Genomic DNA, 26,670 nt, shown 5'->3' with positions numbered 1-26,670 from the left:
TTATATCTAAGGATAATATCTAGCTAGCTAGCTAGCAGCAGTATAAGACTCACTTTGTAATTAAATCATACATCTACCGACTACTTAAATCGATTCACACATGTATACACACAGACATGATTATATTTCTATATAATATATATACCTGTTAAAAGTTCCCCTCGAGTTCAGAGAAATACTCACGTTGAATGTCTTTTGTTGTGGTTTAACCCAGCAGGCAGCTGAACACCACACAGCCGAAACCAGAACATTTTGGCATTTCTCATTGGGCAAGGGTTGAGCTTCAAGGAGTGAAAGGTTTTAACCCAGGCTCCACTGTCATTCTTTGGTGATGGACCTCCCATTTTAGCAAACTTAAGAGTTTGCTAGCTCTGAGAGGCGTCCCACTCAGAGGGAGATGCTGGTCACAGCCCGCTGCAGTCCAGGAGATCTCAAAGGGCCTCACTTAGGACCAAAGTTTATAGAGTCATGAGATGATTGCCTTTAGTCATCAGTAAATTTCTGTCCAGGCCATGATCTCGATCAGATCACTGGAATTCCAGTAACGATGGTACCACACCACTTGGGTTACAATTCAGATAAGGTATGTTCCGAGGCTATCAGGGGATAACTGATTATCCATTCTCTCTCCCCAGGAGTTCCTGGTACAGACAGTGCCGCCTAATCGTCCGACTCCTTACACCAAGGCCAAGATCTGATGGGAGTTTCTGAGATTGTAAAGCGGTCCAGGAGAAAAGGGGGAGGGGAGATGCACCACCATAATGCCCAAGCCAAAAGCTGGTGAGCTCAAGGGTTTCGCTAGTGTGTTTCCAGACTGTGTATAGATCCCTGGCAGATTTGGCATAAATGAGAACAGACTCTTTGGCTTTTATTATAAGTCTGGGTCATACCCTGACCCTCCCAGAAACTATGTTGCTATAGGAGACCAGTGGATGTCTATCTTCTCCTGAAATAAACTATATAGGTAGATTGGAAATGCCTTGAAATAAGAGATGAGATGATCCACAATGTCTGGCATAAATCAATCCTGGAAATATGTGTATGATATCTAGCACTGTAGAGCTACTTCCCCAAGAAATCTCCACCAAAAAAAAAAAAAGGTATTTGGATTTATTCTGGTTGGAGATAATAAATTAATTGTATTTACCATATCAACATTTAACCAACCAGCAGCTAGATATCACAGTGAATAGATGGGAGTCAGATAAGCATGAGAATCTCTATACTTAGCAATACTGTTTTACAGATGGCTTAGGCAGGAATCAAGACCATTAAAATGTGGGCCTCTGATTGTTTATTCAGTGTGATAAATGCTTGGGCTATTTCAAATTAATCTAGAAACTATATGAAGATAGACTATTAAAACAAGTAACTTTGTTCATATGTGGCCAACCAAACTTTCTTGAAGTTTATTGGCCAACCAAAAAATGCTTTCATGAAGACAAGAAGACTTAGAGAGCAAACCCAGTAGCCTTCCAACACTTGTGAGAAGGCCATCAAGAAGGCGGAGCCAGACATTTGACAGTGTGGCTTGTGAGAGGAAGAGAGACAATGGGTGAAAAGAAAATTTCAGGTTGGACAAACAGAAAAACTTTTTCACTATGAGAACAGTCAAGCATTGGAACAGATTGCTTAGAAAGGTTATGCAGTCTCCATCTTTGGAGGTTTTCAAGACCAGACTGAACAAAGCCCTCAGAAGCTTGGTTTCATCTCATATCTGATGTTGTTTTGAGCAAAAGATGGAATTAAAGACCTGCTGAGGTTCTTTCCAACCTGAATTTTCCTATGAACCCAAGAGGCAACCTTTGAAGAGAGGAGGGAGTTTTTTTAAAAAGTGTATGCTTTAATTCTTAAGACTGTCATGTACTGAATGAGCAATCTTTTCTGTCCATGTGATATGAAAATTTCCAAAAGAAGCAAGAAAATCTTTATTTTTATTTATACGGTTCTCTATATTTGTATGGTTTTCTAGTATTGGATGTGCTTTTGTCCAAGCTCTTCTTATGTGTTTGGTATAACCTTAATCTCAGACCATTCTGCCAGTCAGTTATTACTTTGCTAATAGTGATTGAATTTCACACCAATTTTACAACATTGTAAAAAAAGGTTAGAGAATTTTGAAACAGGAGAGCAAGCAATCTTTTCTCTCTGTGAGTTAGATGTGTGGCAAGCTGAGAACAAAACACTGAATATGTAACCATTAAGTAGTAGCAGTGTCACAGATCATACCAGGATAGCGCTGAGATCCTTCTCTTAAACAGTTACTGAAAGCTATTGGAAAGGCTTCAGTGTCAAAAGAAATGAGCTGTTGTACCAGTAATTCTCTTTTGGCCGCCTTCAAATAAATTCACCATAATGGGGATTTTACTGAAAAGCAAAAAAGATAGCTGCTTCTCCCAGCAATGGTTTGGAACCTCTGGTTCTTCCTCAACTATCAGGGTTGGATGGAGGCAGGATGGTGGGCCTGCTCTCTTCAACAAAGCTGTATAAACATTAATTCAGTGTATATTTAATACCATGTTTATATATAACAGAGTAAGAATAAGAAAAATAAAGACAGACAGATAAAGATTCTGGCATAAGAAGAAGGACATTTTAATATAATCTCCAACAAAGCAGACATACAAAAAAAAAAAAAAAAAAAAGACTTGTGGATTTTTCCACCTCTGACCAAATCCTTGAACTCCCTCTTCCCGAAGCAACAGTAGATCTGACTTTTATCTCACCGTGTACATCCTAAATTCTGTAGAAAGCTTACCAATTTATGTGGTAGCTGTGCTGACTTTTAGAGAAAATTAAAATGCAGAAAAAGGTGTAACTTCAATATTTCTTCATTGATTGCCTCTTAGTTTTTAATTTGATAAATATATATCTTCTGTAGGTTTGAACATACCAATTCACCATGTACTTCTGAATAATTATGAATTTGCCACAGAATTAAGTATCGACAACTTAAGGAAATATACATCCTTGAGAATGATACGTGACTTCTGCCAGTATATTGCTGTATTTTTATGTGAACAACCCAAACCCTTCCAGATGAATGACTATAAGCTTCTCACTAGCATGAAAAATGATAGCTTCAATCTGGAAGTATGTAAATCTCCGAGAAATAGACTGTATATTGCATTGCATTTTTTGATTTGTTTTAGCCTGATGTGTAAAATAATTTGTTGCATAACCAGATATTATGCAGTAAAGTAGTGCTGAGTTAATAGTTAACTTACTTTGTATATAAGATATAACAGCATTTAAATTTTCACATCTCATTTGTGTTTAACAAGTATTTACCCTGTTTTACCTTAAGCCTATTACGTGTCATTTCTTCTTTTGAAACCTGTATATTCTGGGAGGGTGTATATTTTGCACAACATTTGATGTATTCAGATGAAAAAAAACCAGGAAATTTGGAACTCTAGAATTACTTTCTAACAAAAATGTATTTTCATATTACAATGCAATCTCAGTATTCTGAGCATCTGATATGAAAACTACTGTTCCTCAGGGAAAAACATAAAAATCAGCAAAAGGTCTCAAATGAAATTTTACAGAATTTTGTAACCCAGATAACTACTATTTTTGCACAGATATCTCTGGATGCCAACTAGTTGTAATTAATAAAGCCTTATGCAAATCGATGCAAACAAAACTACTGCAATCAGTAATGTGTCCCCCAGATTAAAGAAGAGCATTAATACATTAGATCATTTTAACATTTAGAAAACATACAATGAATTCTCAATAAACAAAGATATTTGGCAAACTCCTAATCGATTGTTTGAGTTTTGCTGAGTCTTAATGCAAGCTGAAGATACCGAGTGCAAATATTCAAATATAATTTCCTGGAGAAATGGATTTTGCTGTCAAAGACAAATCATTTCTATACCTTTACCAATTAAACCTGTACATCTAAAGTACTTATTCATACCTGTTTCTAAACAGAAGAGGAAGGGAAAGAATAAAGGTCTTTAACTGTTCTTAAGAGGAAATAGTGGACAGCAACAAGAATGTCACTTGTTCCCCAAGCCTGAAAAGAGATAAAGAGTACATTAGACTGTATTTCGGGTTGTGTTGTCAGCTTTAAAACGAACTTCAGAAACACAAAACAAAAGAAAGGAAAAAAAAAAATCCTTTAATTGAAAACATTGAAGACAAAAAAATCATTCATCTACTCTTTTGCATTTTAATTTCTCTACCTCAAGCCTGAACAAGGCAACAAAAGCATGCCTGCAGAGTGGCCCTTTGTAAAAAGCTTTCTGATGTCGTTATTACGATGCTTTAACGATCCCAGCAAGCCCCTGTGAAGGTACCTACTCTAATTCTGCTCTGTTTAGAAAGCAAACGGTAACGCCCTACAAACCCTGAGGTAATCTTCAGAGACCTCTCATTCCCTCCCCTGCATTACTGTCACTAGGGATATTGAGCATTCCCATGCTTTCTGTTTATGAAACTTATTTTCCACTCTGTTGGCTTCTGCACATATTTATCCTTTTTTTTTTTTTTTCTTCCCCCAGCTAATGTAAAGTGGGGCCCTCAGTTTGCTCTAAGATGCTGATATAACAGTTTGAAAGGCTCAGGATCAATAAAGGAAAGAGCAGTAAGTATGTTGACACTTTTTAGGCCTAGCAGACTTTGGTTTGGCTGAACCTGTGCTTTCTCATGTTGTTTCCTGCAGGGCACTCTGTGTAATAGTCATGCAGGGAGTGAACACATTTGTGCGCAGATGCAGAGATGCTTATTGAACATCTCATCTGAAGAGTGTTGGGAAGCAGAAAACAGAGCACTGGCCTGGGACTCAGCACACTAAGCTTCTATATGAAGCTGTCTGACTCAGCTTAGTGGCTCCGGGTAAATAATTTCTCTCCGGTTTATTTTGTATATGTTTGAAATTTATTGAGGAAAAGTTCTGTGTGAGACTGATAATACATAATTTTTTCCCCCAAGTATTCAGTGAGAATACATTCCTTCTTCTATTCTTCCTCTCTGCTTAACTCTACTTTACCTCTGATAGTTTGTTTGTATAAACAAAACTGAGTCCCCATCCCCACCCCCAGAAAGAAAACCGTCCAGTTCTCCTTTGCTTTGGATTCAACTGTTATTGGAAACCCCATATAGCCAATGACACACAAACACTACAGCTGGTACTGTGCCTCTCATCTCCTTTTAGTCTAGAAACAAGTCAGATAAGAGTGAAGTGATGTGCTGACAGGAAAAGGGAACATATAACGCTATTACAGATATGGGAATAGTGGAGTCTCTCAGCACATTTTCACCCCCCAGTTAGAAAGGCTACCACTGCACCTCGCAAATGCCCTCAGGTTTCACTATGGTGCTCAAGCACAAAGGACTTCCTTAGTAGTATGAATCCATAGATTTTACCCTCCTTTATCTTGCTAAATTAGAATTTACAAACTTTTTGGATCAATGGCTCCTGCTATCAGTGACTCAAATCTGGGGAGGTTTCCTTTCCTCACAAGCAGTCAAGGAAGAAAAGACGCCTTTTATCTGCCAGGTTGACTCCAATTCCTTCTCAGAACTTTCTGCAGAACTGTCTCTTATTTACAGCATACCAGGTCCCTACAGGTTTGTAATATGCCCATCATACTTATGAAGCCTCATTACTTTGCGTTCCCCTGCCTATGCCTAGTGATGGGTTGAGTCATCCAGCCCTGCACTGCCAGCATGACCAAATGCTACTCCATTCCTTTTCAGCTACTTCAGGCAACATGTAGCTCATCTTGTCTAACTGAACTTCAGAACAGCTGTAAAAGTGTTGACTGTCCTTTGTTCTACAAGAATACCTTTTATAACTTGGGTTGTCAATGTTGATAATGCCTAGTCCCTTCTGAAACTCATGGATCACGCTGGGTAACAGCCTGTGGCTGAAACACAACCAGGATGGAAAAGGCATTTGAGAGACATTCCTGATATGGTGAGATTTAGGAGATGATCACAGGACAAGATGTGTTCTTGTTAGTTAGATTATTACACTTCACAGAATGAGTCAGATTTGGACCTTCTAAAGGCCTGAAATGTTTGTTGTAAGACATTTATCTCTAACCTTCTTCTGGTTAGCTGCCTATAAATTCAACTTAATTCCATTTGCAGAAGAAACCTGACAACAGCTTTTCTAAATAAAGACAAAAGGGATCCCAACGCCTAAGTGTGTTAAGTGTTTGCTTTGGATGAGTGTTGGGAGGCATTTTTTTCAGCCACTGTGTGTTTACCTGACAGTTTTCTGATAAGCAGTGTGACACTGAAACCCCACTTTTGCCAGTGCTAACACCATCTGCCAGGTGCTGATAGCTTGCTGAATAATGCTGTCATCAGCACTTGAGTGCTGATGGAAAGTTACTGCTTCAGTAACTGCTGCTTTCATCTTCCATCTAACTGGTTGCTGCCACTAAAAACTATTATTCAAAAAAAAAAAAAAAAGAAAATCAGGGGTCATTTTTCTTTACTATGTTGAATTACTTTTAGGCTACCTTGCAGTGCCACTGTTGTGTATTTATTGCTTTCTGCTTCCTGCCAATTTTACTTATCTACAATGCAGAGTGAACTTTATCGCCTACCTATGATTGCTCTCAGTACCTGATCTGGTGACAAATACCCATAGAAAGTTTCACTAGACCTCGATATAGTGAATGCCCCTATTAAGGGCATGCTCTGCTAGACACAGTGGGCCAGTCTGCCTCATGAGGTAGATTACAGTGCAATCATTTGCGTAATCTTTTATTTGATGTCAATTGTTAGAGCTAAATTTGTACAAGCTAAAAACCAGGACAGATAGTTAAAAGAAAACATATACAGGAAATTTTGTAAGTATTTTAATCATTAAGAAGCCGCATTCACATGCATTGACTTAAGTGTAAAGAAATACACTGTGCAGGCTGCACAGACATGCGTGCCCCAGAAAGTTCACTGTTGGTGGCTGGGTAAAACAGACAGCCTCCACAGTTTTACGCTGCAGCATTGAGCTACTAAAATAAATGCATCTGAAGAACCTCAAGTGTTTAGAAAGGCTGAGAACATAATGTAATATAACTTAAGCCAGAATCAGTTCTCACTTGCGTCAGTATAAATGTGGACTAAAGCTATTTTGGCTTTAAAATGCTGTACTGGAGATTTTGGTTTGGCTTCCTAGTTTTTGGCAGGATTTACCTTTCTTTTGCAGGATGTTCTGTCTTGCTTTAATGAAAGCTAGGATGTCAGCATCAGCCTGGCTGTCTCCAGTCAGAGGAATAGGTGTACTTGAATTTGGTGGGGCCCTGAAAGAAGGAAGTATACTTGTGGACACAACAGAGTAAGAAGGTTATTTTTCTATTCCATTATCATCTCCTCTCTTTTTTCAGCATGGAAGACTTTGTTCTCCAGAGATGGCACAGTTCAGAGGAGAATCAAGCTCAGGAATTCTTAATGCTCTTATGTAGATTCTTAAGATAAGCCAGTATCTTCTCAGTTTGATAGGGCTACATGCTTATCTGCTATAAAACCTCTCACAGAGAGTTAAAAATATTTTACTGCTGACTCAAAGACTTACTGCCAAACGGAAAAGCCTAATATAGTGAGTTTACCAAAGAAATGATGGATGTGACTATGTCTTTGTTTGCTTCAGGAAAAAATGCTGCTGTTTATTTGAACAGTTCAATAGTATTTTTCCCTACTGTAAGGGAATTAAGTTTTCATACATACATAGAAGTAAACAATCACATGACATTCATGACATTTGCTGACAGACGCAACTCCTTTGTGCTGCTGAGTGTCCGGTCAGCTGAGATCTTGTATCTATGCAGTTAAATCATTGACTTACCTCTGCTTTTGATAGACCCTCTGGTGGTATAAGATGATGTAGTACAATGAAGCTATTCTAATCAGATGAGAAAGTTAAAAATTTGGCCCTGAGTCTTTAGCCTTGTTTAAAGATTAAGTGCTAATGGTGAAATGAGAAATAATAGTGATAAAAATTACAATATCGAAGGACAAGTGGAACTAAAGGGAGAAACCTTTTTTTTTTACATGTCTTACCTTTGTAATAATAGTTTTCTCCTGTTCCTTATGGACTATTGCAGTAGAATGTAATCATGCCTGACATAACCAGAAGTCTGATATCCTTGTCTATGTACTACTAATTAAGTCCTCAGTTGCTGAATTAGTGAACCAAAGTGGAAAAATATACAGAAATGACTGTGAACTTAATAAAATATCTCTTTTTATGTCATTTACAAGGTGATCTCAGAACACCAGTAAAGGCCTATTCTCTTACCATTTTTCACTTGATTAGCAACAATATAAAAAAGAAAAAATACACATTATATTTGAGAAGGTACTGTCCAAATTCCATTTTAGCTTCCCTTTTTCTTCTGTTTTTCTTAAATACAAATGCAATTTAAAACATTAGGTTTTGGGGGATGAAATTTTCCATGATTTTTTCCTGTTCTAGAAATGGATTGTTTTGGAAAATGAAAGAAAAAACCCCTTGTGATTTGTTCTTACTAATGCAGTAGGAAAAATAGTAACTTAACCATATTTTCCTAGGGACCTTAATAGCCAGAACTGTCAAGCACAATAAGAATGTAGCTTCTGGAAGTATACTGACTTGGCATGATGTTTTGGTGGGAGAAAAGAACATGGAAATAAGCTCATTAGAAAAAATAGAAATGCTGTCAAAAAAAAAAGTTGTAGTTTCTGTTAACATGCTAAGCTAGTTTTCACAAGGCAGTACCTCTTTTGAGAAAACATGACATGTAACCCTTGCCAAGCCTGACACACCCGGGCTGCTGGTGTTGTTTTATTTCACTAGAATAATTTGTAGGATGGAGATTCAAAATATTTTAAGGACAAAATCATGACAATCTCTGCGTAGTTCCTGCATTCTGCCATACTTACATACTCTGATCTTTCTTCCTTTCAAATGTTTTTATTTACTCTTTCAGAGTATCTTTCTCTCGCTGAGAAGACACAGTCATGAGGATTCATAAGCTCATGGGGAAAAAAGCCTCAGGCCAAACAAGAAACCACCTTTTTAATGTTGATAATGCATGCTGGGTATAAAGCTATGGGACAGCTTTGGTGGTGTTTTGGAAGTTGGAGAAAAATCTCCAATTTCAGTTTTATTTTTGTTTTTCAAGGAGACTGTTGTTAATGAGATTGATAGAGGGTTATCTAGGCATTATATTACGTACTGGCTTGCTTTTTCCTCCGAATAGCCCAGGTACACTTCTTACCTTGTTTTTAACGTGAGGTTACTAGAAGTGATTGAATTTTTTTTCCCAGCTGCATCTTCACTAGGGCTGACTCTTGTGGTCTCTGAAAAACTGGAATGGGAGCAGAAATGAAGGGAAGAACATAGCCCTTGTGGAGGGAGTATTAAGACATGCTAAGTAACTACAAAGAAGCTGGTTTTCAAGACTTTTAAAATCTATATAAAGCACTTGTTTACTGGAAGAGGATTTTCAGTTGAATCCATGTGATAATTAGGTTTATGTAAAGAATGTGGCTATGAAAGAATGACAAATAAGCTCATAAAGATTATACATTCGTAGTTGCCTTCTAAGCAGAGCTTGTAAAGCACTTTGATGTATCTGATGTACAGTTTGCAATGGTATATTTAGTTCCCAAACTGACTATTAGCCAAGCAAGGCCTTAGCTCATTTTCCATTCTTTCTTTAGTCAGGCAAATTATTACTGAAATCAGTGGGAGACTGGATACAAACTCAGTGAGGACTTTGGGATGTGTCTTGTTCATGATAGCCAAATATATTGCAAGCAGCTGTTGTGCATTCCTGTCCCTGCAGATATTGTTATCAAGGAACCTCTCCACTAGGAAGGCAGGTTTCTGCCATGGGACGTCTAGGGACTCTCCTTTCCCCGGGCGCTGCTTATGCTGCCTGATCTGGTGCCAATACTAGAGAGTGTAAACACTGAATTACTCAGTTTTAGGATTTTTCCAGTAGATGGCAGGATGGGCAAGTTCTTGCTTTTCTAACTGCAGTAGTTTGTTCATTGTTGGCTGATGAATTGATATTTCTGGCAGAGAACTTGAAAAAGGAAAGAAATTTATTACTAAAATTTTACTGTATTACACTGTGCCAGGTTCAGTTTTGCAGAAGATATTGTGCCCAAGAGTATAAGTCATTTTCAAGTGAAAGCTCCAGGTTTACTGAATGTTTCTCTTTAACTCCTCAAGTCCCATACTATTCGCAGCTGCCTAAATGGATTAAAATAACTTCAAGGCTCAGCCTAATTCAACCAATGCAATAACACATTTAATGTTAATAATATTCCATACTTTATTACACCCACATATTACAAGAGCTAGAAAGGATGTGTAATGTTATTACCTACTATGTGGTTTAACAATATCTGGGAACTTCACACCATAGTTCTGCTTTAGGATTTCCTGAACATTTTTTCCATTGATTTGGCAGTTCTTAAAAACTAAGTGATTTAAGGTCTTAAATTCAATTTTCTAAAAGGACTCTATGTCTGTGCACTGAGATACCTAGGCATCCAAGTCATATAACCATGCTTTAATAAATCACGACACATCAACTGAACCATAGCAACCATCCATGACTCTGTTCTTAACCTCCAACATATGTAAGGTGATGTGACTTCATGTTATCTTTTTTTCATTGCTTTATTTTCATTGAAGTAAGCTTCTTTGCTTTTTATTTCCCATGAACAGAATGCATAGTTTTATAAATACTGTGAGACATCTGAAGTAATTTATTTTTAAGCTGCAGTAGTTTGTATGTTTGAACTAATTTTTTCCATTGAATTTAAATAGAAATTATTCTCCAACATTGTTAACTCCCCTTTTTAAAGGGGACTTAGATCCAGATCCATTAAAAAAACCCTAACCACTAGAGGTGTGGGAGAGTTTGACCTCTAGGAATCTCTTCAAGTGGATTCCCAGACCCAGGACAATATGCCAAAGCTTGCCTTAGAGTCCTCTGGGACAACTGGGCACCTGAGGAAGGTGATATTAAATACAAGCCTTAGACTGAGTGAGGTGATGCCCAGAATCAGGAAATTAACATTACTGTGCTCAGAGATGGACCTTAAACTCCTACCCTCCGCCTGTGGGGTTACAGCCAGACATTTTTGTCTGTGGGATGCAGACTCTTCTCCTGCAAGTTAAGGAAATTTATAAGGAAGCTTATTTTTTGTAATGACTCAAAGTGCTGCTTCCATATAAGAGGTTAACAGAGTACTAATCTAAGAAATGAGTCCTTCAGCTTGGCAGAACTCCATGGTTTATGTATCCCAGAGATATCTCTAATCCCTAGGCTAGAGGGATGGCCTATATGGGGATAGTTCGCATCCTTCATACTGAAGCTCTGATAGTGTTTCTATGGCACTGCAAGGTATGTTGAATTACAAGGGGACAGAAGTCTGTAATTTTGCTGTGCAGTGGTTTGTACACTCAGATGCAACTTGCTCCTAGCCTGTTCTTGGAAGCCAGGACTCTCCTCCTTTATCTGAGTGTTAGACGCTGTTCCAGTGATGAGAAAAGATGAGAAATTTTGCTAGTACTGCTCTAAATTTAATGGAAAGTCATTATGACAGCCTGGAGCAGGTGTAACGATCCCCCTCTCTGCGTGTTAAGCCTGAAGGACTGGACGTCTCAGGATACTCGACGAAGCCAGATAAAACCATAGGTGACCTGATTTAGGGTGATGATGATAGTCCTTCTTCAAGCAAGAGGTTGATCTAGATATCTCTAGAGGTACCTTCCAACCAACATTTCTGTGATGTGTAAATAGGCACTCCTGGATCACAGTTTTGGATTTGGATGGACATACAAGGTATAGAAGTCCTGTCTCTTTATTTGACTCCTGATCTCTAACATTATTCAGGTTGTTTTGGCAATGTATAATTCCCATTTTCTTTCTGAATCAATCTGATTTTTCCTTGAGTTGAGTTTAAGAAGTCTCAAAGCACTGTTTTCTGACAGCTTCAGTAAAATTCCTGCTTTTTCTGGAGATTAAAGATAGTCCGTCAACTTCTTATGTCGCAGGTTTTTTTTTTTCAATCTAGTACCTTAAGTTTGACCCAATGGGTAACTTGCTTTTTTGGGGGGGGTCATTTGTTGGGGGTATATGTCTCAGTCAGGCATGGGCAGCAGCTAGAGAGATGTACACAGTGTTCTAGCAGTGTCTCCCTTACTGCAAGAACCCAAGGTCCAGAGATAACTGTCCCATGGACTGACCAGCTCCATCAAGCACATAGGGTAGAGGAGCTGGAGAGATGATGGGCGTCATGGTATGAATGCTTGATTTGCCAGCTGAAAGTGGAGAATCAAGTAGATTAAAACAGAAAATATAAAATTTGAAGGTGCGCAACCTCTGCAATGTTAAAAAACCCTCAGCTGCAGTTCTCCAGTCATTTGAGCCTTGGAGGTGAGGGGAGCAAATGTTCTGTGTAAAGGCAGGCAAGATTCAAGCTGCTTAAAATCCATGCATTTTTGTATTTGATTACAAAATCCAATTTGGCCTAACTTGCAAATTCATAGATAAAATGTTCAAGTTGAATTGTTACCAACAGAATGTGAAAACCTTTGAAATGTCATTAATCAACAATGTTATTTCCAGGTTATATTGTACCATCATGTAACACTGCAGAAAATTGGCAGGAATGAAAAATGATTATGACAGAAAATGCTGCAAAATACGTAAACATTTCCCTTGCTTCAGATAGCATTAATATAGGGAGTAAATTTTGCAATCCAGGACAATAAATGTTAAAAAATCTGATGCTCAAAGTCATTGGAGAACATGAAGAGTTATCTGAAAATATCTTCAAGGGAATCTAAAGTGACAGGAAGATTTTGAAGATGCTGGAGAGCCAAGGAGTCTGAGATTGAACATACTGTGGGGCTTGCTGGAATAGGACAAAGGAGATTCAGTAGAAGGGAATGAGGGAGGTTAAGAAAGATCTGACTGAATTAAAAAAGAATGCATTCCTTCTGAGAGAAGGAAAAAAATCCAAAATTTTTTAGAGGATTTGAATAACTATCCAATATTTGCTTGATTCAAGAGGAATACAAGAACAGTTCAACACTAGTGAAATTAAATACTCAGGGAGAGAAGTAACTTTAACAGACAAAGATCTGATAAATTTCTTAAATGAAAGCCAGTGTGAGAGAAGACAATATGAGGATGAACAAAACATTGTGCTTGAATTCTGAAGGGGAGCAGACATGGAATGCTGAGCCCACCGTGCACATTAAGACCTTTTGCAGACTTGACAGGAAGCCGTTAAGAGACGTAAAGATATATACAGTACGAGTTGCAGTTAGCACCACAGCTTTATGGTAGAGACAATATGGACAAGTAGGGTATTCTCTTTCAAGTTTGAGGGGTGTTATTAGGTATTCCTTTTGAATAAAATAACTTCTTGATGGTTATTTTAAGTTTCTCTTCCTTTCTCTTTGTACTGTGACTCTGGGATTGCTGATTAGACCCTTTTCTGTCTGAAATATAGAGATGGGTCATTCTTTCTCCACTTGCACAGTTGTTCTTCATTTTAAGTAATATGTTCAGATCAGATGAGATTTAATATTTCTGCAACCTTCATATGAAAGACATATTTAAAGATAAACAGTCTGGAAACCTTCTGAATCTACTCAACAGGTTAATGAACATGAGTCTGTAAGCCTCTACAATATACAAACTACTGGTTTCAGGTATTTTAAGTCCATCAGATTTGGTAATGTGATTAACCTGTTCAAGAAATTGCCTTTCATAGGCAGAAATGTTTTTTCTCATGCCAAACCCACTGATAATCCTTATGTCACCCTTTTACCCGCTTCAGCTCTGTAGTCACTGAAATCAATGTTTTGCTTCTTATTCCAGTGGGAGTAGGATCAAGCCAATGGCTTTCAAGCCTTACTAAGGCAGAAACGCTCACTGTTCAACTCTTTCATTAACACAGACTCATTTCAACACTTAACAATTCAGCCATTTTTTTTCAATTGAAATAGAGAGAGATATGCTTGGCTATGAATCAAGTGCCTTTTATATGTGTGTATCCTTCTAAAGCCTCAAAAGGATTACCAGTTTCCCTTCTCTGTTATTTTAGTTATAAATTGATTTAATATAGAATACAATTTGAGGCTATCACATTCTCTTCCCAAGGCTTAATTTTCTCTGGTAACATGACTAAGGTGTGTCAAACAATAACAATCCACATGAATTATGCACTAGAAGGTGATCAAAAGATTTGTTTGAACACATATATAAATCTCGAGAAAGATTATGGAATATACCTGTATCCTTGATATGCTGAGATAGATAATTTATTACTTCTAATCCTGAAGACTGTATTTATATCCATTCACACTCAGAGGGTTGTCTGAATGGTTTTACTGCATACTTAGTCTGTCAACAGCAGTCTTAGATTTCTGACATGCAGCCCACTAAGTTTTAGATCTTACATCTATTGAACACACCTGTGAACTGAATTCCATTTTGGAAATAGGTTTTATTTGCACCACATTATATCAAATATAATTTATGCAACTTTCTGCTTTTGTGACCAGTTATTCTGCTGGGTGAAGATAGCAATATCATTTCAGAGAAAGAGATTGTTGATTTCTAAGTGAGTTAGAAACAAAGAGCCATTTGTGTCTTGGGACTATGTAACCAAGAGGAGCAATTGTAGCCTGGACTCATCCTACACAATCATGGGAACTGGTAAGTAAAGTTCCTGTGTCAGCTGGGGTCAAGGAAATCCTTGGGAAATAAATATTCTACTGTTTTATACTTTTAAAGCCTGTGAAATTGGAAACTTTTACTCTAAAATTGCCTCAAGTAGGGGGAAAAGTAAATTTTCATGCACAGTGGGATGTTAAGCCTGCAGCTCCTGCCTCATGTAAAGTAGAAGTAGTGTTTCTACTTCCATATACATCACACTGGAAATGTACCTGTGTAAAATATGTTTAAGCAGCCTAACATAAAATAAGGTCAACTGTCTGGAACTATAAGGAGGAAAGAGTAGTTAGCTCCAAAAGATCATTGCAAGAATACTGATAGAGATGGGAAAACAAAACTATATTCATCCTCACTCCCTCTACAATTTAAGTTCAAGAAGATGAACGTTCTGGGTTTGTGATATGTATGTGAGGATCATCCAGTCAATCTCAGTCAACATGTCCATTACTTAGACAGAGAAACTGGTCATTATAAAGAACATGTGATTTTTCCCAGGACCCTGAAGTAAGCTTGGTAGCTGAAAGCAACCAGGCACCTTCCCCTGTCCTACTCAAAATGCTAGATACATGTCCTCCAGTAATAAACAAAGGGTAAAGGCATTTGAAAGAAAAGCTTAAAAGAAAATTATAAAGAGACCAGTTATGCAGTTTTGCTTCTGAGCTAGGGTGTGGGAAGGAGGGCAGTCTACCGCTGCACTGGAAACTGCCTGGGCCTTATCATATGTTCTTTTTAATTCTATCTTAGACTGCAAAAGATATCACTCTCCTGAGCAATGCATCAGCACACCAACTGGAAATTGTTGTTCCCAAGGACAACGGGACACAGAGGTTGTGCAAGAGGTCCTTAGTTCAATTCAGTATAAAGTTAAAGAGAGTGACAGTCATGGATTGCTTGAGCTAGTTTGGCTGACTTGGTGCTAAGCTAGACCAAAAATGCTCTCATGTTCTGTTCTATCAGCTTTTCTGTGTGACAAGTAACTTTCAGCCAAAAACCTGAAGTGAACAGCTCAAATTAGGCCTAAAGCCTACCAGCCATTTGCAAAGTGAATAGTGTCTAAGAGTCGGTTTTCATCAGTTTGAGACATCTGAAAATGGCTTCTCAGACAACTTTAGAAGATCATGTGTTTCATTCTCTGTACTGATTATGGAGCATTTACAAGAGATACATGAAAGTTTCCAACAAAAATTAGAATATACTTTACAATATTAAGAAAATCCAGTATTCATTATTTAATGGTACGTAGGATATATTGTGTTTGTTGCAAAGCAGGAAACATCATTTATGCAGAGTATTGTTATAAAATTGTAGGTAAAGCTACTCATCAGAGAAAGATTAATTGTATAATGAGAAGAGGGATAAAAAGAGAGCAAGAGAGAGGTGGGGAGGGAGAGAGGAAGGGAGAAGGAGAGAGAACACCTCCATTTATTGTCAATAAATATGGAAACCTGCACATTCAGGTATGTGTTTTCCTGCACTCTACCCTGCTTGAAGGATATGAAACATCTATTACTGCAAATTTAAATTAGAGTTTTTGAAATCAGAAATGACTGATGATGAAACAACCAAGATGATTACATTTTTCTACTACAGAAGATGCATCGGTTTTTTACAGTATCAAATGCAATATCACTGTGGAATAATATGCTACCTAAATGTAGCACCAGGACATTTTTCAACAGAAAATCTATTTAGGCTATATATTAAATAATTTTTTAATCTTTTTTTGGTTCACAGCGCCCTGAATGCATTCCAAAGAAGATACACAAAATTGACTCATAACTGGCTTGCTTTTCTTAGCTATCTGTCATGGGGTCCCTAGTGACAGATTTCCAGGGTCCCAAGACTAACAAGTCAAAAGAACTGAGTTACAATAAGCTACCTTCAATATGATTGCAAAATAACTGAATGATAAAAATTAATTTTCTACACAGTCATTTCTCTTGTAACGGAAATGCGGTGTTTGAGTGTGATACTCGCAACAGCGTGCTGGTGAGCTGCATTTCTACTAAAACTGTATTTTCTTACAAGTAAGGAAGGACAAGAAAAATTAGCAATTTACCTGTTAGTTGATAGATGTTGTGAGGATTTGATAAACTGGGGATAAACAGTCACAGTATTTGGTGAGCTAATCATCTCTGGCTTTTCCTGCTGGGTTTAAATTGAAAAACAAAATTATGTAGGATAGGATTTTTTTAGAGTGCTTAATATTGGCCTATAAGTCTCAGCAATAACAAGGTAGGCAATGGCTCATTCAGAAAACACAGAGTCTGAATCACACAGTATTTTCTTTACTTGGACAAACACTTCTGAACAAAGAGAAAGTGTTTAGGGTTGGTTCAAGTATTTTTAAGCTCAAGTTACAGGTTTTTAATATGTAACAGCATGTGTTCGCCAATTTGAGTTGCTTAGGGAGCTCAGATGTATAGATAGGTCAAGATCCAAGAAATCAATCCCAATTATTTTTTCCAGTTTTCTAATCTTCTGCTGATGAATCATGAGAGGCTGAATCCCGGACCTCTCCTGTTAAGGGACAGAGAAAAATGTGCTCCAGTGGATTCAAGAATATTACTTGCAATGCTTTGAAAAGCCTAACTATTTAGACAGGAGGGTGACTAAAACATTATGCTCTTTGTCACTAATATGGTTAGGGATTTTAACCTGGAAAGTATTTTGCAATGAGAACTGGAAGTTAAGCTTGCTAGGTGGCACTTTATGGATCACTAAGCTCCTCGTGTTAAGTTCCGTATTTACTTTAGGCTGTTTTCTTAAAAATACAGTTTAAATTTACACTCATAAGAATTAAACAAAATACTGGCTAAACACTTCTTTGTTTATAGCGACTTCTCCCCAAGGAGTAAGTGTTCTCTTCCAGTTAATATTAAATGATAAGGGATAGACTGCACTCAGTACTCCTTTTCATTAGGCTGATGTGCATTTCACGGCAGTGCTTTGCTGTGAGATGCTATGTCACTACTTGGAAAACATTAAAAAAGTGTCAGAAGGGGAACATAGGAAAGCTATGTTGTTGTTTCAGTTGATCCCCCTCTGGACTGTCTTGTACTCTCTTGTACTGTGGCTTTCAGATCAACTGTGTTTTGAACTTGCAATACACTGTTTAAAATGACATCTCTTTAGATCATTTTTACACAAGTCATTAAATTAGAGCACTCTGTTTCTGCTGGGTTCTTAAACAGACAATGATGGCAGTGGCGGGTCTCAGTTAGAGAGCGAAGGGACACACACTCTGTGCTGAGAGCTGCTGACCCTCTGGGAGCTTAGGAAAGCTGAAAGGTTACTGGAGTCTTTGCAAACAAAGGAAGCTAGAAAACAATTATGTTGGCTGGGATTTGTCCATATTACAGCTATGACTGCGATCTTCTAATACACACGTCATAAACCTGATGAAATCATCGTTTTGCTAGCAGTAAAAAAGATTATTTTTTCCAATCTCCATTTGTTTTATGTTCCTTCACAGTTTTCAGCATTTTGTGACCATTCTTGGCTTTAAATTAAGTTGTCTGGGGGAATGTCAAAACAGAAAATAGAGCAGAAAGCAAGGGTTTACTTCAGTTGTGTGAGCTTCATACAAGCATAATTCACATTAGCTTTGTCTGATTTACATTGGCATAAGCAGAGGTGAATCAGGCCCCAAAATCCATCTTTCATACTCCTTTCTATCTAGTCAATTATCTACTCCTTTAAGAAATTATTGAAGGTGCTACATTTACATGAAAATGGAAGAAATATTAAGTGATTTCATACCTGTAGATTTATTGCCTCTTCAGACCACCAGTCTTCAAAGTCTTTCTGTAGCTTCATCTTGACTTTTTCCGTAAGAAGCTGCAGGTGCTCAATCTCTACCTTCAGCACTTTCAAGCGATTGAACATAGTTTCATAACTAATATGAGAAGAAGAAAGCATATTACAGATCTTCCAACACGTATCTGAACAAAGCTTTACCCTACCTAGAACAGTTACAGGTTTGAACTACAAAAGAATATATATCAGGGGACACAGACAGTGGTGGTAGGAAGACCCATCTCTTACAAGAGCTTCACTGGAAAGTAAGTATAATAAACTTATCCCACAAAGCTTTTATTTCACTAAAGAAATTAGTGACATTCAAGTGGGATCAATATTGATTAACGATTAAAAAACACATTCAATCAAATATGTCAATTATTTCTTTTTACTTCTCAGCGTGTTACCATTAATAAAAGACTGGTCGCTTGAGCGTGGATTCAAATAGGAGCTGAGATTCATTCCCCTTTCAGATGGAAGCTTCATTAACAAGGCCTCTTGACTAACATATAGTTGGAGATTTACCAGTAGTATGAAATAGCCAGAAGTTTCCTCACAGACTCTACATAACATAAATGCTAGCAAATTACTCAGAACTGATATCCTTGCCTCTATTTTATTTTATCCTCCTGGCTACAGAGACATTAGAGCCAGGATTGGTTAACCAATGCATATTCTGCATATTATTTACACTTAGTCAATCCCATATAGCTTAAAGGTTTTCCTTAGGTCAAGGCAGGCAAGGCATTTCTGAATCAGCCAAAAAGGTTCACAAAACATTTGGATTCAAACAACAAATTTCTAACGCTAATCCTCAGGGAGGATGTTAAGCTATTTTTATTTATTTTTAGCCAGTAGCCCAAACATAAATTTTCCCCACTGATACTGTGGCATCTTACAGACAAACCAACAGCTTATATACAAATTTAAAAACTATTAGTGAACCACAAAGCTGACATTTTTGAAATGTCAGAGAAAACCCTGAGGGTACCTTTGTGTGCAGAATTTTAATTGGAATATACTATCACTATAATTTATCTTCTGAAGGATGGCAGAATTTTGAGGCAGAAATAATACCTTTTTTTTTCTTCTTCAATTTGTGTTCGAAGTTTCTCTTCTACTGGATCAAGTGTGTTTGGCTCTTCAGAAGGACTGGAAACAGCTGTAGGAGAAATGACCAGATGTAAGCAGTGACCATATTATGTCAAAAGAAGCAACTTTTAATTAGAATAAATCCTATTTTTTAAGAGGCAGGTAATGAAATGGGGGTCATTAACTATTTCCCTTTTCTGGAAATGTTTCTTCAAATTCCTTATTTAGGCCTCACTCCATATAAGAGACACTTGATAACTAGTGATTTGAATGAAGTTGCTTTTAATGTTTGGGGGTTTTTTGGTTTTTTTTTTCAGTAAAGACTGGAATATTCATTTTAGATATGAATAAAAGTGAGTTTGCCAGTTCATTTTAAAAGTTTGTCTTTGAAATAAAACCCTACCAAATGCATTCAACCTGACAGTTTTAGCTACAGGGACAAGACCAGAACAGGAAAGTTGTTGCAAAACTAAGATAAAACAGTAGCTGCGCTGGTGCCTGGAAACAGAGTGACAGAAAGAAGAGTAAAAGACAAATCCTGAAGGAGAAATTAACTGTGGTAAGCAATAAATTCAGGCAATTAGTATAAATAAGGAAAATGTCCTGCAACTATGTGAGAAATTTTTCAAGGCAAAGGAGAACTGAGGAAATGTTTTAAGAGCAGCCTAAGTTAACCTAAGAAAGCAGCTTAGGATTTCCCTATCCTAAAACAGAGCTAGTCAGCATGCAATGCACAATATGCTTACTCTGAGAGATGGCAAAACAGCCTTTCATGGGTTATATGTTCAGCCATGAAAGGAAATGTAAAGTTACCTACTAGCATTACAACAGTTTCTATTTCTAGAATGAATAGGAATAGTAAGGTTCCCAAGAAAACACGTTTAACCTTTTTAACTGAAGAAAAATGAAAGAAACAGAAGATTTCCTGTACAATACATGCATGTTTCCATCCCCACTATTATTTCTGCCAAGAAAATAAATTCTACGTCAACCTGTCATGAGGCCTGAGGAGTGCACCCACTCTTCAAGGAGAGGAATTCTGTCTGGAACAAGAGGGCAGTAATGACCCTTCTCTGCCTGTCAACGCGCCAGCTGAAACCATTAATCTTTTGTTGTAGCACCCTGTAGCTTAATACAGATGAAGCTGAAAGCATTTTATTTCATTTAGTGTACTTAGGTCAAGCATGTTAATACAGACAGCCAAGGTGGACAAAGCCCATGCACAATTCCCATTTCATGCATCAAAAGGCTTTGCTGGATGTGCAGCTTACAAAAGAAGGGCAGGGTGAAGACATTTGTGGTGGAAAGGGTACCCTCAAAAGATTAAAAAATAAACTTTTTGGAATGTTAAAGTGAACATGCAAGCTGGGAGGTGCAAACACCACGGCAGAGGAGATGCTACAACAGTGGCATTATATAAAAAGTTATACCCAAACACAATGGATGATAAGGCAGCCATCATAATCATGCCAGATTTTCTTTAAGGAAAGCAGTAAACCTTTCAATGATTACAGGGGATCAAGATTTCCTGATTTATCAGATTTCATCTGCAGGAGAAGGCATAATATGGGAAAGCACAGAGCTACACAGGGAGCTTCTGGGGAGAATCGCTGCAGAGCTCTGGAGGCTTCACGCTTGTTCTGACCTTCGTGAATACACAGCATCCAGGCTTGAAAGAAAACCTGCTCTTGTGCAACAAACTGAAACAATTTAGGGAGTTTCGGCCTCCCGAGTGGGCCATCCTTACAGACCATCCTTAGTATGTTTCCGTGCAAAGCCAGCCAGACTTAGCTTGAGCCATCTTCAGCAGTGGCTAAAGGGGACTCTCCTGAGCGCACTGAAGTGCATTTGATGTATTTGCACGATCTGTTATGGTGTCTGAGTTCAGGAGGTAGCAGCTCTAGCCCCTTATGAATGAATGGAAATAATACAGAGTGGAAGACGGTAACATCTCAAAATGTTAATGCAGTTTCCGAAGTGAGGACTTCCCTAAATGAAACATCACCAAATTCTGCTAGTCATTACAGAGTGATGCAAGGCCATAATATTGCAACTTTTCTTCCTGGATTTATTTGGATATCTAGTACTCGGAAAAATATTTTTGCCCTAGCTCTGAAAGAGCAGCCAAACTTTTAGGCAGAATTTTGCCACTTGTATATAAAAACACCATGAAAAATGTTTTTCTGCTGCTGATTACTTGCTGTATAAGGGATTATTTGGTTGCAAGTTACCTTCAAAAATAATAATAATAAAGCCTTTTATATGAGATGAGTACCTTCATCACACAAAGGCCCCAGCATCCTCAACCCTGAATACAGCTACACCCATTATCTCTAGCAATCTGCTGGTGAGGAAAGCAAGAAACACAGCTGTGGGCAAGGTGAGCAGCACAAAGTTTTGTATAGGTACAACATAGAAAGAGCTGAGCGCACTGCAAACTGATGGAGCCCCAGCAGAAAAAATAGCATTGGATATTTCATCAAGTAAATGGCTAAAACTTAGACATCCATAACTGTGTTTCAGTCACAAAAGCAGAGGAGACCTGATCACAGCGTCAGGTGAAATCCACTGGTAAGTCAAGCCCAAGACACACCCACTTGGACACTGTGGTATAAGTTCTCTGGTGTCTTTTCCCAAGCGGTTGCAGTCTCCATTTCAGCTTTTTGTCATGCTTGCTCATTGCAACAACATGCTTGTGAACTGAATAGCATTCTGCTCTACAGAGTAGACTCTGCCTACTGTAATATATACAGATGAACACATGGCTCTTTCCTGATGTTCTAAGCAAAAGATATCTATGGTCTGGTAGAATGTATTTCAATGCTTTTGTTTGCTGCTGCTTCTGCCTTCTCTCCATTCCCTGTTACTTCTTTTCTCCCCTCTCCCCTTTACCTTTCCTGAATCCCTGCAGTGGCCTCTTTCTGCCCCTGGGCTCCTGCTGCTGCTGCTGCTGCACACCCCTCTCCTCCCACCAGCCCAGGCAATTTCAGCTACGGCTGAAGCCAGGAAGCTGAGGCAGATGTTACTGGCTCATTCTCTCTCCCGTCTAATGTCACCATTCTTCAGTACTCAGGCTCAGTTATTTTAAAACAACATGAGAGGGTCAACTGAGTGAATAGACAGTAAAACACAGAAAGCATAATATTTACTCACAAATTTAAGATAGATGCCTAAGAAGAAATACTTTCTTTTTGTGACAGGTTTTTATTCCTCCAAAGAGTTTCATTTATTGTATGTATCTGCCTGCCCGTGCAGAAACAGAAAATGTTTATAAAAACATCAACCCATTTTATCTATGTATTAACCACAGGTATACGAAGTGCATGTAAATTATAAAAACCTGAAAATTCACGAGACCAACTTTTGCCCATATACATTAAAAGTTTTTCAATACATTAAAAAGTGCAGAGGCGCTACTGCTGAAATATTTAACTATCAGATATCATCTCTGCAACTGCACGGAAGAACACAAAGCGGTATCTGCTTTGTTCACTCAGGGTTGACTTTTAATTCATTGACTGACAGTTTGTCATATGAAACTTGCTTGTACAATCTAGCTCTACGCTTTTAGTGCCTCCGCTGAGATGAGCCATTCAGCTGATGTGCAATATCACATGCACTTTTAGTGCCTCAGCGAGTTCTCCTGGGAAACAAATGCAGTTGGTGCAATTTGATCCTGGATAATGCAGACCCAGGTTTCAGGGGTGCTGGGGAGGTATGACGTGCATGTTTAGGAAAACATTGCCTCTGTGTATACTAGGGGTTTCTGCTGGCATACCTCCATCAGAGTTATTTTAGCCCAAGTCAGCGATGTACTCATACATAGTATCGGTTCCTTTACGTTAGCGTAACTGCACGTACAGCTGAGTGGCAAAACTTACAAATCCTATGTTGAGAAGTCTTTTGTTAAGAGTACTGAGTCACGCGATGTAAGGAAGAGATTTTGACAGTGCTACACTGGGTAGTGAAATAGCTAGCAGCTTTTATATTTATCTTCAGGCTAACTGCTTTTGTTTCATCTTCAAATACAACCCATTTGGTGAAGTGAGGCACCGGATACAATTGATACCAGCTGCCTGCTTAGAGAGGAAGGTGAGCTCTGCAGGAGCTGACACTCAGTTCGCATCATAAAGGTTTGTGGGGTTTTGTTTTGTTGGGTTTTTTTTCATACAGAAGATTGTAAGAGGCATTTTAAGATACAATGATTTTATTCTAATGAAAGGGCCAATTTTGGAGCAGAGGAAGTAGTAGATTTTATAACACATTCCACATCGCCAAATTACTCAGTACCAGAAAGAAATGACAGCACCTGTTAACCGGATCACTATTTCAAAGCACTATGGCAAGCATGGATGAAAACCACTATTTCTAGCATGAGATACCAAGTGTTATCAACATAGTTTACTGCAAGCTGGCAACAACTTGAGATACTCTGGCAGATTCTTGTCTACAGTCAGAAAATTTTGCAAGAAACTCTCTGTGACCCTGAACTTTATACTCTCTGGGGTGCTCATATATTTCTCGACCTGAGTGTATCCTAGAAGTCAAACTCCTAGGGATTTATTGTCTTGTGCTTCAAATAACATCGTGCCCTGCCCTCCAGCTGTACTTTTGCAGTCAAAGATTTTCATTTTTTCACTGGATAGTCTTGTGTTTATCTGCTTAAATTTATAGTCACTTGAAGTAACCAAATTTAGAATTGACTTCAGCATCCAGTTAATATTTCTACTGCTTTATTTATCAGCTTTGCAGCTTTTGCCAAGCTCGGGCTTTAGTGCTTTCAAACTGGAGCATATGCTATCATTTGTTTGTTTTTTTTTTTAAAGAACTACCCAACCATTGTTATTCAGGATCAGCTTACAAGTTATTCTCCCCTTCTTCTTTCTTATCCCTCCCCTGGGCCATGTCAACCTATGTTTGTCACCAGGCACCACGTATGTACCATATACAAAAGCAAAGATGGGGAGGCACAATGACACTCAGGAGAAGATGAAAATACCCTAGTCTCTGGAAGAGTTTATATTGTGGGGTTTAGACCAATTTACTCCTTATCCTAATGTAATAGATTTTTTAAAATTTCAGACAATTGGTCATGACCGTACATGGAGACAAACTCTCCTATTTTCAGCACTTTACAATGTTGTGCATGTGTGGGGGATTAAGGGCGTGTGTGTTTGGTTGATTTTTATTTTTATCACTGAATTTAGTAAAAGGGTCCATTGGTATGCTGCTTTTCTTTGTATCATTGTATTGTTTATTGTTTTACTGGCTTAACATTGGCTCAAACTAACTGACTTCCAATGCACACCTGGAAAGCAGAGCTATTTTTTCCACTCTTTGTGAGCTGTTTTGGCTAAATACAGACTTACACTTCAATTCCCTCAAGTTTCTTCTTTGAAACTAGTAATCTATATATTTGCTCCTGAAAATATATGGCATATGAAACAGAAGGCGTTGCCTTCATGTCACTTGCACTCAAGCCACGAAAGTTTTTGAAACCATTGTGGCTAAAAGTTCTCTGTTGGTTTCCAAATATACAAGTACAATATACTGAGGGGGGAAGAAAAAAAAAAGCAGCTCAAGTTTAATATATTCCATACACACCAGTTGATCTAGTGGAATAGTAACATAGCTGGGTCTTAGTCAGGAAACCCCTACTAACTCAGATTCTTGCCTACTCTCAAGAAATGCATTTTACCATTTGATTACATGAGATTATTGTTGCATCGTTTATCTTGGCCGTAATATTAAATAACACCATGCCTGATATCTGAGTGATATTTCTCTGCCTCCCAGGAAAGGCTATGTTTTGTCATCCATAAGTTTTAACATGCTCTTCTTGGAAGAAAAGGATGGAAAATACTTCTGGAGTTTGTTGCTAATTGTGAAGCTCAGACATTAGGAATACACCACCACCAATGTGCAGACCACAGCTGCAATAAGACAGAACCATAACTTTAGCAAAGCAACGCCTGGTCAAGAACTTGACTGAGAATAATATAGCACAACTTTATTGAGAATAAGAAATATCTAAGGGTGCTAAAAGTGCAGTCACACTGAGTGTCACAGAGCACAGAAGAGACACTGGAGCTCAGTGCACCCATATTTTTTGCTGGGGATTCTCAGATAAGTGGATGTACAGTTCTCAATTCTGAGAAGTGCCAGCCTTATTGTTCATGAGCAATATACACAGGCACGCACAGTAAACCCCGTGTTTGCAGGTCACATTTAGGAATGCAATGTATGCAGCAACTGTGGGATTAATTCAATAGGTCTAATGTTTTCTAAAAATAATGAATGTTTTACCTGCATTCTGTGTGGAACTCTGGCTGTGGTTGTCAGTGCAAACACACATGACAATGCACAAAACCATTTATTTTGGATTGTACACTGAATTTATAGCAATGTCATTTGAAAGAATATTAAGGAAAAATAAGCATAGATGTTTTATACTTTGCTGCTGTTTCAGCTGTGCATAGGTATAGATGGGTCATGCAACTGATGTGTCCTTCAAGTTAGAAAATAAAAGAGGTTTTGACCTTGATTCCAGAGGTGCATACTAACCAAAAAAATGTACATGGTAGTATTAGCCTGAACAGTTTTGATATTTCTGCTACAAGGTATTAGTAAAAGACCTTTCATCTGCAGGACAGAAGAAGAGGAGATGGAAAACAGGAAAAATAAAACATTGTTGGCGAAATCAATATATTATGAGCATGGGGTTGCACCATACAGTGTTTAGTTTAACCCTTGTCCTGAACAAGACAAAAAGGGTTGGGCCCGAAGCCCCTCTATCACAAATCTGATTTTTTTTTCTGTGCAAATAGCAGAGAATATGTGCTAAGACCCTACCTCTGTTAAATGTAGAATAAAAACCAAAGTACTACAGAAGTTTTGTTTCCACTCTCCCACCTGGCTACTCCATTAGCCCACTAGGAGAGTTTCCTGAATGCTTTTCTAAATGTTGGTATGAAGTATACGTTTCCCAGAAAATTTCTGAAGCCGCAACCACAGTAAGAAGATTCAATTTGCTGTTGTTCAGTGTTCTGGCACATGTGCT

General features: G+C 38.1%; 1 protein-coding gene across 1 annotated transcript in view; it reads right to left on the bottom strand.

Annotated features, from left to right (window-relative positions):
- Positions 1–7,105: 7,105 nt before the first annotated feature.
- The window catches only part of KIF6 (kinesin family member 6), a 162,050-nt gene continuing 142,485 nt past the window's right edge, over positions 7,106–26,670 (bottom strand). The window contains 5 exon segments of the mRNA XM_035896974.1: positions 7,106–7,268; positions 9,225–9,314; positions 16,777–16,865; positions 18,480–18,615; positions 19,596–19,680. Coding sequence (XP_035752867.1) covers positions 7,106–7,268; positions 9,225–9,314; positions 16,777–16,865; positions 18,480–18,615; positions 19,596–19,680 — 563 coding nt within the window.

This window comes from Egretta garzetta, unplaced genomic scaffold (assembly GCF_000687185.1).
Source record: "Egretta garzetta isolate BGI_Z169 unplaced genomic scaffold, ASM68718v1 scaffold306, whole genome shotgun sequence".
Lineage (NCBI taxonomy): Eukaryota > Metazoa > Chordata > Aves > Pelecaniformes > Ardeidae > Egretta > Egretta garzetta.
This window is presented reverse-complemented; position numbering and strand designations above follow the sequence as displayed.